At 42.5% G+C, this 18,043-nt stretch overlaps 1 protein-coding gene across 1 annotated transcript in view; it reads left to right on the plus strand.

The window, feature by feature from the left end:
- The first annotated feature begins 12,575 nt into the window (after positions 1 to 12,575).
- LOC112230733 (interleukin-6 receptor subunit beta) overlaps positions 12,576 to 18,043 on the plus strand; it is a 61,157-nt gene continuing 55,689 nt past the window's right edge. Inside the window, exon 1 of the mRNA XM_024396984.2 lies at positions 12,576 to 12,784. Within this exon, the coding sequence (XP_024252752.1) occupies positions 12,757 to 12,784 (28 nt within the window). The 5' untranslated portion in view covers positions 12,576 to 12,756. The remainder of the gene's footprint in view (positions 12,785 to 18,043) is intronic.

The following is an 18,043-nucleotide window of genomic DNA, read 5'->3' on the forward strand; positions in this document are numbered from 1 at the left end:
TAATATTTTAGTATTATACATTTCATACTAAACCGTAGGCAGAACTTAACCGCAATCACGACTAGGTCGGTTGGTGGAAATAAAAGTAGAGGCTTTGTCGCCGACATTGCCTTTCATATCAGGAAAAGTCAGCAAAAGGTTTCACAGGAGTATAAGTGTTATTCATTTAGAAAACCGATATGCAAATGCATTGACTTATCATGAATAACTGCACTAATCATGGTAAGATGATCTACTGTATATAAGAAGATCTGTTCATCCTCCAGGATCCCTCTTCATCAATGGAGGCTCCTCAGAGGAGGAAGGGGAGGACCATCCTCCAAAGTGAATTTCATAATGTAAATTGTAAAACATTTAAGAAGTTAACCCTTTTAGATGAAACTATACTAAATATAATCACGTCACCAAATACCTGATTAAAACACACTATTTTGCAAAGGAGGTCTACAGTAGCCTCAATAGCACTCTGTAGGGTAGCACCATGGTGTAGCCGGAGGAAAGCTAGCTTCCATTCTCCTCTGGGTACATTGACTTCCTTGGAGGATCATGGTTCTCACCCCCTTCCATAAAAGTATGACAACTTCTGGAGGACGTCCTCCAGCCTATCAGAGCTCTTGCAGCATGAACTGACATGTTGCCCACCCACTCAAAGGATCAGAGATTGAATCGAGATGTTGATGAAAATTCAAGTGATATGCATGGAACTTTAGATACACTTCTCCTTAATGCAACTGCTGTCAGATTTTTAAAAAAACTTTATGGAAAAAGCATAATCTGAGAACGGTGCTCAGAGCCCAAACCAGCCACAAGAAATATCCGCTATGTTGCGCAGTCAACTTAAGTCATAAATAGCATTATAAATATTCACTTACCTTTGATGATCTTCATCAGAATGCACTCCCAGGAATCGCAGTTCCACAATAAATGTTTGTTTTGTTCGATAATGTCCATCATTTATGTCCAAATAGCTTCTTTTGTTAGGCTGTTTGGTAAACAAAACCAAAAGCGCGTCCAGTCGGACGAAAAGTTCAAAACGTTATATTACAGGTCGAAGAAACTTGTCAAACTAAGTATAGAATCAATCTTTAGGATGTTTTCATCATAAATGTTCAATAATGTTCTGACCGGAGAATTCTATTGTCTGTAGAAAAGCAATGGAACGAGATACCTCTCATGTGAAATGCGCGTGACTAAGAACGAGGCTGCTGGCAGAGCCCTTAGTCAAACAGCTCCCATCCGGCCCCCCTTCACACGAGAAGCCTTAAACAACGTTCTAAAAGATGGTTGACATCTAGTGGAAGCCTTAGGAAGTGCAACATAATCCATATCCCACTGTGAATTCGATAGGGGTGAGTTCAAAAACTACAAACCTCAGATTTCCCACTTCCTGTTTGGATTTCTTCTCAGATTTTTGCCTGCCATATGAGTTCTGTTATACTCACAGACATCATTCAAACAGTTTTAGAAACTTCAGAGTGTTTTCTATCCAATACGCATATGCATGTATTTGCATCTAGGACTTAGTAGGAAGCAGTTCACTCTGGGCACGCTATTCATCCAAAAGTGAAAATGCTGCCCCTATCCCAAAGAAGATTTATGCGAGAAATGGCGGTGAAATGCTTTATTAGCAAATATTGATATAATAGCCATCATATTGAAGTAAAATTGGAGTCACACGATGATATGGTGTGTGGTCCTCCCACTACGACTCAGGAAACTATGCAGTTAATTAGACTACATTAGAACATGTTTTTAATGATTAACTTCACAGGGTGGTGAAAGTGCCCGGTGATGATCATGATGCTTTCCCAGACATTTACCAAGAAAGACTCTTTGGAAAGTATTCATACCCATTGTCTTATTCCACATTTTGTTGTGTTACAGCCTGAATTCAAAATGGATTAAGTAAATAAAACCTCTCACCCATCTACACACAATACCCCATTATGACAAAGTGAAAAAAACTTTTCTTTAAATTGTGGCAAATTTATTTAATTTAAAATAAAATATAGAAAGATGTCATTTACGTATTTACGATGTCATTTAAGTATTCATACACCGGAGTCAAAACTTTGTAGAAGCATCTTTGGCAGCGATTACAGCTGTGAGTCTTTCTGGGTAAGAGAGCTTTCCACACCTGGATTATGCAACATGTTCCCATTATTCTTTTCAAAATGCTTCAAGCTCAAATTGTTCGTCGATCATTGCTAGACAACCATTTTCAGGTCTTGCCATGTAGATTTAAGTAAAAACTAACCTGGCCACTCAGGAACATTCACTATCTTCTTGGTAACAAACTCCAGTGTAGATTTGGCCTTGTGTTTTAGGTTATTGTTCTGCTGAAAGGTGAATTAATCTCAGTGTCTGGTGGAAAGCACACTGAAGCATGTTTCCTCTTGGATTTACCTGTGCTTAGCACAATTCTGTTTCCTTTTTATCCTGAAAAACTCCCCAGCCCTTAATGACTACAAGCATAACTGAAACCTTATGCAGCCCCCACCATGCTTGGAAATATGGAGAGTGGTACTCAATAATGTGTTGTATTTGCCCCAAACATAACACTTTGCATTCAGGACACAAAGTTAACTGCTTTGCCACATTTTTTACAGTATTACTTTAGTGCCATGTTGCAAAAAGGATGCATGTTTGGAATATTTGTGTTCTGTACAGGCTTCCTTTTCATCCTGTCATTTAGGTTAGTATTGTGGAGTAACTACAATGTTAATCCATCCTAATTTTTCTCTTATCACAGCCATTAAAGTCTAACTGTTTTAAAGTCACCACTGGCCTCATGATGAAATCCCTGAGCGGTTTCCTTCCTCTCCAGCAACTGAATTAGGAAGGATGCCTGTATCAGTGTACTGACTGGGTGTATTGATGCACCATCCAAAGTGTAATTAATAACTTCACTATGTTCAAAGGGATATTCAATGTCTGCTTTTTTTGGTTTTACCCATCTACCAATAGGTGTCCTTCTCTGCGAGGCATCGGACAACCTCTCTGGTTGTTGTAGCTGAATCTGTGTTTGAAATTCACTGCTCAACTGAGGGACATTACAGATAATTGGACTGTATGTGTGGGGTACCGAGATGAGTTAGTCATTTAAAAATCTGTAATGAGTGAGTCCATGCAACTTATTATTTGACATATTAAGCACATTTTTAGTCCTGAAATGATTTAGGCTTGCAAAAGGAATGAATACTGATTGACTCAAGACTGTTCAGCTTTTCATTTGTAATTCATTTATAAAAATGTTGAAAAAAAGAATTCCCGTGGATGTGGATGAACAGTAAAAAACTGCAGCACAACATTTTTAATGAAACTGCACTCCCCCAGTCTACACCGGGAAAGGACATCAGATTATGCCCTCCGAATTCATACAGTCCCATTTTTACCACATTCTTGCCGGGATAAGCTTTTTATACACGGAGTCGACAAAACATTAGGAACACCTGCTCCATCCATGAAAGACTGACCAGGTGAATCCAAATGAATGCTATGATCCCTTATTGATGTCACCTGTTAAATACACTTCAAATCAGTGGTGATAATGGGGGGGGGGATTTTTAATTCTTGAGACAATTCAGACATGGATTGTTTGTGTGTGCCATTCAGAGGGTGAATGGACAAGACAAAATATTTAAGTGCCATGGAACGGGGTATGGTAGTAGGTGCCAGGCATACCGGTTTGAGTATGTCAAGAACTGCCACACTGCTGGGTTTTTCACACGCAACAGTTTCCCGTGTGTACCCAAAGGACATCCAGCCAACTCGACACAACTGGGGGAAGCATTGGAGTCAACATGGGCCAGCATCCCTGTGGAACACTTTCAACACACAAATTGTAGAGTCCATGCCATGAGCAATTGAGGCTGTTGTGAGGGCAAAAGGGGTGCAACATAATATTAGGAAGGTGTTCTTAATCTTTTCCATGCATTGATATTGACATTGATATTGCTTCAAATGTTTTTGTGGAAATGGAGTTGGTGGAATTGCCCTTTAATTGATGTCAACTTTCACAGATTCCAATAATATTTTAGTATTATACATTTCATACTAAAACGTAGGCAGAACTTAACCGCAATCACGACTAGGTCGGTTGGTGGAAATAAAAGTAGAGGCTTTGTCGCCGACATTGCCTTTCATATCAGGAAAAGTCAGCAAAAGGTTTCACAGGAGTATAAGTGTTATTCATTTAGAAAACCGATATGCAAATGCATTGACTTATCATGAATAACTGCACTAATCATGGTAAGATGATCTACTGTATATAAGAAGATCTGTTCATCCTCCAGGATCCCTCTTCATCAATGGAGGCTCCTCAGAGGAGGAAGGGGAGGACCATCCTCCAAAGTGAATTTCATAATGTAAATTGTAAAACATTTAAGAAGTTAACCCTTTTAGATGAAACTATACTAAATATAATCACGTCACCAAATACCTGATTAAAACACACTATTTTGCAAAGAAGGTCTACAGTAGCCTCAATAGCACTCTGTAGGGTAGCACCATGGTGTAGCCGGAGGAAAGCTAGCTTCCATTCTCCTCTGGGTACATTGACTTCCTTGGAGGATCATGGTTCTCACCCCCTTCCATAAAAGTATGACAACTTCTGGAGGACGTCCTCCAGCCTATCAGAGCTCTTGCAGCATGAACTGACATGTTGCCCACCCACTCAAAGGATCAGAGATTGAATCGAGTACTGAAAGCATTAAGCTACAGCTAACTAGCACTGCAGTGTATAAAATGTGGTGAGTAGCTGACTCAAAGAAAGAGAAAGACAATAGTTGTACAGTTTTGAACAAATTAATTTCTTCCAAAATAAAGGTGATTCAAGAGAGTGCCATTTTTTTCACTTTTAGTTTCACTAATTTAGCTAGCAAATGCAGCTAGCAAGTTCAGTCTACTGAAACACCCTGATCAAACAGAGGGATGCTATGTTAGCTAGCTGGCTATGACTATCCAACACAACACTGGAACTCTTCCAAGTCAAGGTAAGCTTTTGGTATTACTCATTTATTGCCACCGGGGCCCCCGGTGTAACTGCTTACTGACTGTACATTAACGTTACTGCATGAATGAAGTGGATTTACTAACGCATTAGTTCTATTAGCTATGCTATGACGGTACTTTAGCTAATATGGTGACAATGATGTAGGCTGGAATGGTATTCTTTGCCTGGTAACATACAGCTGATTTGTTGTGCATTGAAGTCCACAAGCAAAGGGAAAAGAAGGAGTACAACGTGACTGTTATGAGTTTACGCATAATCAGGGGTGTATTCATTCCACCGATTCTATTTAAATAAGTTTCTTAAATGGAAGCAAACAGAACAAAACGGGGATAAACATACCTGAATTTGTCCAATAGAAACTTATTTGCAACTGTTGGACTAATGATTACACCCTATATCAGCTAGATGCAGGCAAGAGTGTACAAGGCGGCATTGAATGTCACGGTCTGTCGCCTCAAATTTGTCTCTCAACCTGTGTGCACCTACATTGTAAACTTTAATTCATAGCCTAGGTTGTAGCAACCTCATGATGGGTATAGGGAAACATTGAGTATCATGTTAGTAGCCTAAACCTATCGCTGTTACATTGAACTGGGTGAATGGAATATGAATGAGTCATCCAATATGCTGTAATAGAAAAAATGATCCAACATCTTAAACCGGCACTGACTGCCACTGCTCCTCATTGGGCAGCAGCAGCGGGGAAGGAGGACTGTGTCCAGGCCTTAATGCAGCTATGGGTGGAGCCTTGACCTAGGGCTATCAATGAGAACACACCTCTCACATATGCAATGTACTGTGGCCACACTGCCAGCATCAATCTCAGCTGACAACAGGTTGGTTAACACTGCATTTTGTATGCATTTCTTATTTCACCTTTATTTAACCAGGTAGGCTAGTTGAGAACAAGTTCTCATTTGCAACTGCGACCTGGCCAAGATAAAGCAAACAGTGTGACAGACAACAACACAGAGTTACACATGGAGTAAACAATAAACAAGCCAATAACACAGTAGAAAAAAAGAAAGTCTATGTACAGTGTGTGCAAAAGGCATGAGGTAGGCAATGAATCAAATCAAATTTTATTTGTCACATACACACGGTTAGCAGATGTTAATGCGAGTGTAGCGAAATGCTTGTGCTTCTAGTTCCAACAATGCAGTAATAACCAACAAGTAATCTAACTAACAATTCCAAAACTACTGTCTTATACACAGTGTAAGGGGATAAAGAATATGTACATAAGGATATATGAATGAGTGATGGTACAGAGCAGCATAGGCAAGATACAGTAGCTGATATCGAGTACAGTATATACATATGAGATGAGTATGTAAACAAAGTGGCATAGTTAAAGTGGCTAGTGATACATGTATTACATAAGGATGCAGTCGATGATATAGAGTACAGTATATACGTATGCATATGAGATGAATAATGTAGGGTATGTAAACATTATATAAGGTAGCATTGTTTAAAGTGGCTAGTGATATATTTACATCATTTCCCATCAATTCCCATTATTAAAGTGGCTGGAGTTGAGTCAGTGTCAGTGTGTTGGCAGCAGCCACTCAATGTTAGTGGTGGCTGTTTAACAGTCTGATGGCCTTGAGATAGAAGCTGTTTTTCAGTCTCTCGGTCCCAGCTTTGATGCACCTGTACTGACCTCGCCTTCCGGATGATAGCGGGTGAACAGGCAGTGGCTCGGGTGGTTGATGTCCTTGATGATCTTTATGGCCTTCCTGTAACATCGGGTGGTGTAGGTGTCCTGGAGGGCAGGTAGTTTGCCCCCGGTGATGTGTTGTGCAGACCTCACTACCCTCTGGAGAGCCTTACGGTTGAGGGCGGAGCAGTTGCCGTACCAGGCGGTGATACAACCCGCCAGGATGCTCTCGATTGTGCATCTGTAGAAGTTTGTGAGTGCTTTTGGTGACAAGCCGAATTTCTTCAGCCTCCTGAGGTTGAAGAGGCGCTGCTGCGCCTTCTTCACGATGCTGTCTGTGTGAGTGGACCAATTCAGTTTGTCTGTGATGTGTATGCCGAGGAACTTAAAACTTGCTACCCTCTCCACTACTGTTCCATCGATGTGGATAGGGGGGTGTTCCCTCTGCTGTTTCCTGAAGTCCACAATCATCTCCTTAGTTTTGTTGACGTTGAGTGTGAGGTTATTTTCCTGACACCACACTCCGAGGGCCCTCACCTCCTCCCTGTAGGCCATAGTAGCAGAGTAATTACAATTTAGCAGATTAACACGAGTGATAAATGAGCAGATGATGATGTGCAAGTAGAGATGCTGGTGTGCAAATGAGCAGAAAAGTAAATGCAATTAAAACCGTATGGGGATGAGGTAGTTTGGGTGGCCTATTTACAGATGGACTGTGTACAGCTGCAGCGATTGGTTAGCTGCTCAGATAGCTGATGGTTAAAGTTAGTGAGGGAAATATAAGTCTCCAACTTCAGCGATTTTTGCAATTCGTTCCAGTCACTGGCAGCAGAGAACTGGAAGGAAAGGCAGCCACATGAGGTGTTGGCTTTGGGGATGATAAGTGAGATATACCTGCTGGAACGTGTGCTACGGGTGGGTGTTGTTATCGTGACCAGTGAACTAACCCTAACCTAGCATAGACTTATAGATGACCTGGAGCCAGTGGGTCTGACGATGAATATGTAGCGAGGGCCAGCCGACTAGAGCATACAGGTCGCAGTGGGTGGTATAAGGTGATTTGGTAACAAAACGGATGGCACTGTGATAAACTGCATCGAGTTTGCTGAGTAGAGTGTTGGAAGCTATTTTGTAGATGATGGTGCCGAAGTCGAGGATCGGTAGGATAGTCAGTTTTACGAGGGTACGTTTGGCGGCGTGAGTGAAGGAGGCTTTGTTGCGAAATAGAAAGCCGATTCTAGATTTGATTTTGGATTGGAGATGTTTAATATGAGTCTGGAAGGAGAGTTCAGTCTAGCCAGACACCTAGGTATTTATAGTTGTCCACATATTCTAGGTCGGAACCGTCCAGGTGGTGATGCTAGTCGGGCGGGCGGGTAGCGAACGGTTGAAAAGCATGCATTTGGTTTTTACTAGCGTTTAGTAAGGCGTCCACGGAAGGAGTGTTGTATGGCATTGAAGCTCGTGTGTGTGTGTAGTTACTATTAATTTAAAGTGGAAATGGCCATGCAATAATTCTGTGTGCAATCGGACATGTTGATTATTTGTTGATTATTAAAGACAAAAATAATTGTAAAAAAGAAAATGCTTGCCATCCGTCTTAAACCACAGAGTTGTGAATAAGACTACATGGTCACATTGACTGAGTCAGATCTGTGGAGAATCAATCAGACAGCTGCCTTCCCATGGGAGTGACCAGTCCCAGAAGAAGGAGGTCAAGTTCTGCATGCACAACCAGATCTTCTCTTGCAAGAGGAAGCCGGCCACAGAGAGCACCACGCCGCCGTGGCCACTCTTGCACCACGCCGCCGGCCACAGAGAGCTGGGCCGCGGCAGACATCTGAGGGAGGAGACTGCTTGGCGGACTCCTCCTCGGCCAAGGAGCCGGGAGACGAAGGACCCAAAGTCAGAAAACGGCCTTCGGTGGAAACGGGGCAGAAAATCAATCCATTCGAAATCTGCACAGCGAAGGAATGCCTCACATATGGATGCAAAGTCTTCCGCCCATCAATCTGGGCACATCTTTGTTGGTCAGCTCCCAGAGTGCCGTTCAGCAGAGTCAAGCCACAGGGCCGATGGTCAACCACTTTGTACACCGCTCTTGGAAAAGCAGGAGCGAGCATGACTTGTTTGATAGTAGGCCGAAGGGACAATCGTTGGTCAGTCAGCCATTTCTGTACAGCACTTTGTGACATCAGCTGATGTGAGAAGGGCTTTATAAATACATTTGATTGATTGATCATGCCTAGAAGATCAAGTCCAATCAATCTATTTTGGCCCACAAATCCCATTTTGGCCCACACCCCCTTTAGAAAGGCTATTATACAATGGATGTCCTCTGCCCACACCAAGCCCCATACATACAGAAGAATGAACAAGGTAGGATGAGTTGAGTCTTAAATCGTAAACATATAAACTTGTGGGGCATTCACATGATGTATCAAGTGAGTCATCTAACAGTCCTTTCACCAGAGCAAAGCACCAGGTAGCAATAAAGCCACATCCTGCTAAGATAGCTACACTTGGCTTCACAATTCACACCTCGAGTCCGCTTCAATTCAAAACCTGTAGGCCTAAAACATTATTTTGCAAGGGAGTGCTGCAAGAGAAAATGTGTGAACTTCTATGCAGTTTCGTTTAGATAACGAGGGAACATAACATTAGATTTTTTCAGTTTTAAAATGTATGCCGAACAAAAAACATTGATTTCAAAGTAAAACAAACATACAACTCTATTGACAAGGATTTCTTCAAAAAATGGCCACAGAAAATGTTACAATACTAAGGAACAGTGCAGATGGAAAGTTTCGTAAAAGAATGGCAGTAAAATCTCCCTCACTTTATGTGACCAAGTTTTTCAAAAAGTCTTAAATATCTAGTCTGAATGGAGGCCTCCTGAGTGGTGCAGCGGTCTAAGGCACTGCATCGCAGTGTTGAGGTGTCACTACAGCCTGGGGTTCGATCCCAGGCTGTTTCACAGCCGGCCATGACTGCGAGTCCCATACGGCAGTGCACAATTGGCCCAGCATCGTCTGGGTTAGAGGAGGGTTTTGCCGGGGGCTTTCCTTGGCTGATTGCGCTCTAGCGACTCCTTATGGTGGGCCGGGCGCCTGCAAGTTGACATCAGTTGAACAGTGTTTCCTCTGCCACACTGGTGAGGCTGGCTTCCGGGTTAAGCGAGCAGGTGTTAAGAAGCAGCGCGGCTTGGCTGGTCATGCTAAAGCTTAAGAGGGAACAATGCCCAATGGGTGTAGACAAAGAAGAGCTCTTCACTAGATACCAAAACATTCAAAAGGCCATTTTCTCAAAAGTGAGTTTACAAGTTTATCAACTTTCAAAGCAGAATTACTTTCCCATTGTTCCTCAAATGCAGTGTATGATATACCTTTGTAGCTCTGAGTCTCTACTTTTATCCAATGTAAAAAACACTATTTCAACTTTTGCTACAAGCCCAAATCCAGGTGGTGAGTCACATATGTGGTATAGTGGACCTGATTGGGACTTGGTTGGGTTAGCTAGCAGCAGGCTATTTTTGGTGGAATCTTGTCAGGTCTTAATGAAGTTTGGCAAATATAAGTGTAAAGCAAATATACAAATTGGCTCTGAGTGTATAAATTATTAAATCAATTATGCCTCTGCGTATTGGACACAAAATGTACACTACATGACCAAAGTATGTGGACACCTGCTTGTCGAACATCTCATTCCAAAATAATAGGCATGGAATTGGTCCCCCCTTTGCTGCTATAACAGCTTCCACTCTTCTGGGAAGTCTTTCCACTAAATGTTGGACCATTGCTGCAGGGAGTTGCTTCCAATCAGCCACAAAAGCAATGAGGTCGGGCGATTAGGCCTGGCTCGCAGTCGACATTCCAATTCATCCCAAAGGTGTTCAATGGGGTGGAGGTCAGGGATCTGTGCAGGCCAGTCAAGTTCCTCCACACCGATCTCGACAAATAATTTATGTATTGACCTCGGTTTGTGCACGGGGCATTGTCATGCTGAAACAGGAAAGGTCCTTCCCCAAAAGTTGGAAGCACAGAATTGTCTAGAATGTAATTGTATGCTGTAGCATTAAGATTTGGAAGTAAGGGGCCTAACCCAAATCATGAAAAACTGCTGTTCCTTCTCCACCAAACTGTACTGTTGGCACGATGCATTGGGGCAGGTAGCGTTCTCCTGGCATCCGCCAAACCCAGAATTGTCCGGCGGACTACCAGATGGTGAAGCATTATTCATCACTCTAGAGAACGCTTTTCCACTCCTCCAGAGTTCAATGGCGGTGAGCTTTACACCACTCCAGCTGACGCTTGGCATTGTGCATGGCGATCTTAGGCTTGTGTGCATCTGTTCGGCCATGGAAACCCATTTCATGAAGCTCCTGACAAACAGTTATTGTGCTGATGTTGCTTCCAGAGGCCGTTTGGAACTCGGTAGTGAGTGTTGCAACCGAGGACAGATTATTTTTACGCGCTTCAGCACTCAGCGGTCCCATTCAGTGAGCTTGTGTGGCCTACCACTTCACGGCTGAGCCGTTGTCGCTCCTAAATGTTTTCACTTCACAATAACAGCACTTACAGTTGACAATGGCAGCTCTAGCAGGGTAGAAATTTAACGAACTGACTTGTTGGAAAGGTGTCATCCTAATATGGTGCCACGTTGAAAGTCACGGAGTTCTCAGTAAGGCCATTCTACTGCCAATGTTTGTCTATGGAGATTGTGTGGCTGTGTGCTCAAGTTTATACACCTGTCAGTAAAGGGTGTGGCTGAAATAGCTGAATTCACTCATTTGAAGTAGTGTCCAAACTTTTGTATATATAGTATATATTAGCTGTTAGACAAAACCCAGGCTGTAGTGAAACCTCAACATGACTAAACTCAAAAAGGGACTCTGTATGCCACAGTAAATTGCTCCTGACTTTTCAAACATTTGCTAATAAACAGCATCCTATTTGTACACATTTATACTGTACTTGGTGGTGGAAACTCTACAATTCAACGCATGCACTGAGTACTGTTTGATTTTCATGCACTTTTGAAATTGAGACTGTCATGTGACTGTTTTGCAAAAATGAATAAAATATGAAATTTGTATTATTTTTGGCTGCATTCTGATATTTTTCAGTTGTCAGGGAGAGGAAACAGAAGTTGGTCTATGCTTGATCAACTTAATTATCCTGAACATCATAAACATGTAAGATTCAACATTATTACTAATTCTGACTGCACCCCTTTTCTCTTAAAGACATCCTGGCAGAGAGCATTTTTTTTTGTACAATTAAAAGCAAGCATGTTCATTGTGGTAGTGTGACATTGGTGACCGGTGTGATATACTTACTAGAATTGGGTAACTGTCCTTACCTGAGACCTGAAGACTTGTGTTAGCTCCCCCAAGCAAGCTCATACCCAAAGGCTTTAACTCAGTGAGTTGTTACAGTCTAGTGGTTGGAGGCCCGAATAGACAGTCGCAGGTCACATTTAGTCAGGTGAGTCATCACCTCAACATGCAGGGCATTTGTCACACATTAAGGAGAGACAGGGTAGCACTGTCCTGCCATTAACCCATTTCATTTATACCATTTTCCATAGCTTACTCTGTTTTTGGTTCGGATATTTATTAAACAACGCATCAAACAGTGCTTGTTGTTGAGCTTGTTGCGTCAGGTACATAATGATTCAGCAGCAGACAAAGCATTCAAACCAAGCTCCGTCATGGCCTGGCACACATTGGAACATTTCGGGCAAGTGGTTGCAGATTTACTGGAAAACAGTCATGCGAAACAATCTGGCGTCTTGATTGGTTAGTAGTTGTGTGACAGACGATTCTCCTGGCAAATCAAAAGAGCAGCAATTCTGCGCAGATCTCTAAACAAGTCGTTGACAAACTAGACAGATACTTAGATCAGTCGTTATGTTGTAGCTAATTTATATTTGTACTGCAAGGGGAAGTATTGGAACTCGTGGTTATGCAATATACTGGAATTGGGAAAGAGAAGACAGACCCAGACGTGCAATTTTATAGTTTAAGCTGAGCGATGTGAAATCTACATGTCTTTACGCAGCTAACTAGCTAGAAAACATGAACCCAACAAGTAAAGATATGAAAGGTGAGTGTTTTTGTTGTCATAACATGTCGGGCCCTGTTTAACAAGCTGTTACGGACGTGTTTTCCTGGTTTTGTTGAATATAGTCGACTAGGGGTACGGCAAATACGACATTCCCGTGTTGTTTGTGTTTCCCGGAATGAGAAATTGATCAATCATTTTCTTTCCTCCAAAAATGTCCGTGCTAGCTACAGTAGCTAGCTATTTAAAATGATAAGTAATACTTATTTTATAGCTCATCACTCTGATGGAGGTAACGTTATATAGCAAGCGTCAGACCGCGAGATAAGATTGTCTTTCTTTTGAAGTAGCTAGTCATTTTTTTGTTGGTTTTATTGGGATTCTCAATACTATATGGCATTAGCCAGCAGATAGTCTTAGGCTGGACACATGACATTTAATCTTATAAAAACTAGGTTCATCGCTTCAGCCATGGAGCCCAGCTCCCAAATAATATTACCTATTGGCCCAGCTGCTTGCCGTAGTTTTTAATAATCGCAAAATAACAGGCCTTATTTTAGGGTGGTGCCAACTCCTACTAGTTATATTGATTACGGTGGCACGAACTCACTTTCCCATAATTACATTTCCCGGTACGTTGGCAAATGAGACCAGACCTGGTTAAAATAATAGGCTTACCTCGGGTAATTTATCATTAACAAGGTTACGGCTACTTGGCGAGCTCATTGTTTGGTTGGGGTATGCCCATCAGACGTTAAACATGTTCTGGTCATGGTTAACCAGATTTCTATTCAGAAAAAGGTGTAAACCCTAAACAAAATGCATGTTCCTGTCCTCTTTTTCAAGATGTGGCAAATTTAAAAAGCCAGAATGCATTTTTAAAATCAAGAAATAACCTTTTTATAACGATTTTTTGTTTGAAATTACTGCTGGGTAATTTAATATGCGTCAATCTAAAATCGTAGGGAGTGAATACTGCACAGATTCACTGAGTTGCAAACGAAGTTAATTGATTTGTGGATCTGACGCAGTTGCTACCTCAGATTATGAGCCGAGCAAGTGTCTCGAATGAGGTATGTAGTACACACAAAGCCACAGGCAGGAGCAAGAGCGCTATAAACCATACTATTTTTTGCCTTATAAACCCTAAACCTAACAGTCAATCAAATGTATTTATAAAGCCCTTTTTACATCAGCAGATGTTACAACGTGCTATACAGAAAATTTAACCCTACATATAACCTATTGTCCTTTAAAAAAAAAATATTTCACCTTTATTTAACCAGGTAGGCTAGTTGAGAACAAGTTCTCATTTGCAACTGCGACTTGAGAACAAGTTCTCATTTGCAACTGCGACCTGGCCAAGATAAAGCATAGCAGTGTGAACAGATAGCACAGAGTTACACATGGAGTAAACTATTAACAAGTCAATAACACAGTAGAAAATAAAGGGGAGTCTATATACATTGTGTGCAAAAGGCATGAGGAGGTAGGCGAATAATTACAATTTTGCAGATTAACACTGGAGTGATTTAACAAAGCTAATCTGAAAACAAGACTCCCTCAATTTTATCAGCATATCGATTGCGCAACCAGGGGTGGAAAGACCTTGGATCATTGTTACTCTAACTTCCGCGACGCATATAAGGCCCTGCCCCGCCCCCCTTTCGGAAAAGCTGACCACGACTCCATTTTGTTGATCCCTGCCTACAGACAGAAACTAAAACAAGAGGCTCCCACGCTGAGGTCTGTTCAACGCTGGTCTGACCAAGCTGACTCCACACTCCAAGACTGCTTCCATCACGTGGACTGGGAGATTTTTCGTATTGCGTCAGATAACAACATTGACGAATACGCTGATTCGGTGTGCGAGTTCATTAGAACGTGCGTTGAAGATGTCGTTCCCATAGCAACGATTAAAACATTCCCTAACCAGAAACCGTGGATTGATGGCAGCATTCGTGTGATACTGAAAGAGCGAACCACTGCTTTTAATCAGGGCAAGGTGTCTGGTAACATGACTGAATACAAACAGTGCAGCTATTCCCTCCGCAAGGCTATTAAACAAGCTAAGCGTCAGTACAGAGACAAAGTAGAATCTCAATTCAACGGCTCAGACACAAGAGGCATGTGGCAGGGTCTACAGTCAATCACGGACTACAGGAAGAAATCCAGCCCAGTCACGGACCAGGATGTCTTGCTCCCAGGCAGACTAAATAACTTTTTTGCCCGCTTTGAGGACAATACAGTGCCACTGACACGGCCTGCAATGAAAACATGCAGTCTCTCCTTCACTGCAGCCGAGGTGAGTAAGACATTTAAACGTGTTAACCCTCGCAAGGCTGCAGGCCCAGACGGCATCCCCAGCCGCGCCCTCAGAGCATGCGCAGACCAGCTGGCCGGTGTGTTTACGGACATATTCAATCAATCCCTATACCAGTCTGCTGTTCCCACATGCTTCAAGAGGGCCACCATTGTTCCTGTTCCCAAGAAAGCTAAGGTAACTGAGCTAAACGACTACCGCCCGTAGCACTCACATCCGTCATCATGAAGTGCTTTGAGAGACTAGTTAAGGATCATATCACCTCCACCCTACCTGACACCCTAGACCCACTCCAATTTGCTTACCGCCCAAATAGGTCCACAGACGATGCAATCTCAACCACACTGCACACTGCCCTAACCCATCTGGACAAGAGGAATACCTATGTGAGAATGCTGTTCATCGACTACAGCTCGGCATTCAACACCATAGTACCCTCTAAGCTCGTCATCAAGCTCGAGACCCTGGGTCTCGACCCCGCCCTGTGCAACTGGGTACTGGACTTCCTGACGGGCCGCCCCAGGTGGTGAGTGTAGGCAACAACATCTCCTCCCCGCTGATCCTCAACACTGGGGCCCCACAAGGGTGCGTTCTGAGCCCTCTCCTGTACTCCCTGTTCACCCACGACTGCGTGGCCACGCACGCCTCCAACTCAATCATCAAGTTTGCGGACGACACAACAGTGGTAGGCTTGATTACCAACAACGACGAGACGGCCTACAGGGAGGAGGTGAGGGCCCTCGGAGTGTGGTGTCAGGAAAATAACCTCACACTCAACGTCAACAAAACTAAGGAGATGATTGTGGACTTCAGGAAACAGCAGAGGGAACACCCCCCTATCCACATCGATGGAACAGTAGTGGAGAGGGTAGCAAGTTTTAAGTTCCTCGGCATACACATCAGACAAACTGAATTGGTCCACTCACACAGACAGCATCGTGAAGAAGGCGCAGCAGCGCCTCTTCAACCTCAGGAGGCTGAAGAAATTCGGCTTCTCACCAAAAGCACTCACAAACTTCTACAGATGCACAATCGAGAGCATCCTGGCGGGCTGTATCACCGCCTGGTACGGCAACTGCTCCGCCCTCAACCGTAAGGCTCTCCAGAGGGTAGTGAGGTCTGCACAACGCATCACCGGGGGCAAACTACCTGCCCTCCAGGACACCTACACCACCCGATGTTACAGGAAGGCCATAAAGATCATCAAGGACATCAACCACCCGAGCCACTGCCTGTTCACCCCGCTATCTTCCAGAAGGCGAGGTCAGTACAGGTGCATCAAAGCTGGGACCGAGAGACTGAAAAACAGCTTCTATCTCAAGGCCATCAGACTGTTAAACAGCCACCACTAACATTGAGTGGCTGCTGCCAACACACTGACACTGACTCAACTCCAGCCACTTTAATAATGGGAATTGGTGGGAAATGATGTAAATATATCACTAGCCACTTTAAACAATGCTACCTTATATAATGTTTACATACCCTACATTATTCATCTCATATGTATACATATATACTGTACTCTATATCATCGACTGCATCCTTATGTAATACATGTATCACTAGCCACTTTAACTATGCCACTTTGTTTACATACTCATCTCATATGTATATACTGTACTCGATATCAGCTACTGTATCTTGCCTATGCTGCTCTGTACCATCACTCATTCATATATCCTTATGTACATATTCTTTATCCACTTACACTGTGTATAAGACAGTAGTTTTGGAATTGTTAGTTAGATTACTTGTTGGTTATTACTGCATTGTCGGAACTAGAAGCACAAGCATTTCGCTACACTCGCATTAACATCTGCTAACCATGTGTATGTGACAAATAAAATTTGATTTGATAAATGATCAGATGGTCATGTACAGGTAGAGATATTGGTGTGCAAAAGAGCAGAAAAGTAAATAAATAAAAACAGTATGGGGATGACGTAGGTAAAAATGGGTGGGCTATTTACCGATAGACTATGTACCGCTGCAGCGATCGGTTAGCTGCTCAGATAGCAGATGTTTGAAGTTGGTGAGGGAGATAAAAGTCTCCAACTTCAGCGATTTTTGCAATTCGTTCCAGTCACAGGCAGCAGAGAACTGGAACGAAAGGCGGCCAAATGAGGTGTTGGCTTTAGGGATGATCAGTGAGATACACCTGCTGGAGCGCGTGCTACGGATGGGTGTTGCCATCGCGACCAGTGAACTGAGATAAGGCGGAGCTTTACCTTGCATGGACTTGTAGATGACCTGGAGCCAGTGGGTCTGGCGACGAATATGTAGCGAGGGCCAGCCGACTAGAGCATACAACCCTACCCTAGAATTAACCCTAATTCTAGGGTAGGGTAGCCTATAATACCTTTTAGAAAATATTTTAGTAATAATATTATCATAATAAATACCATCTAGTACTAAATAGCATTTTGATTATTTTGTTCATCAAAACCTGTCTAAGCATTTTGCTGTTTTTTTGTTGTTAGTTTTTTAAATATTTATTATTGCAAGGCAGAAAACTTGATAAACAAACCACATTTTATGTTTTATTTTTCAAATGTAGTTTGAACTGGGTGACCTAGTAACCTCTGTGGAAGTCCAGGAATTGGTATTTGGCAGGTTTGAGACTGATCTAAGGAATTGACATCACAAATACACTATTTCTCAGTTGCCTCACCTATGTCTTTATGTGAATTAATGAATTGCTAAATATTTCCCATAGACTGCAACATAAGACCGCAAAGAATCAGTTATAGGTTACAAGCAACCCTATAATTCACATGAAATAGCATGCAACCAAAGACTATATGTCTCATATTTTTCTAAAATGGTCACTCATTACTTTATAGTTAGCTATATATTGTGTATTAGGCCTGTGTTGCTTTTGGGAGAGCAAGTAAATAGTGACCATAGCAGGTATTGAACCCCGGCCAAATATTCAGTAGCCAATGCGCTAACCTCAACCCTAGTACCCAAACATG

The sequence above is a fragment of the Oncorhynchus tshawytscha genome, linkage group LG33 (assembly GCF_018296145.1).
Source record: "Oncorhynchus tshawytscha isolate Ot180627B linkage group LG33, Otsh_v2.0, whole genome shotgun sequence".
NCBI lineage: Eukaryota > Metazoa > Chordata > Actinopteri > Salmoniformes > Salmonidae > Oncorhynchus > Oncorhynchus tshawytscha.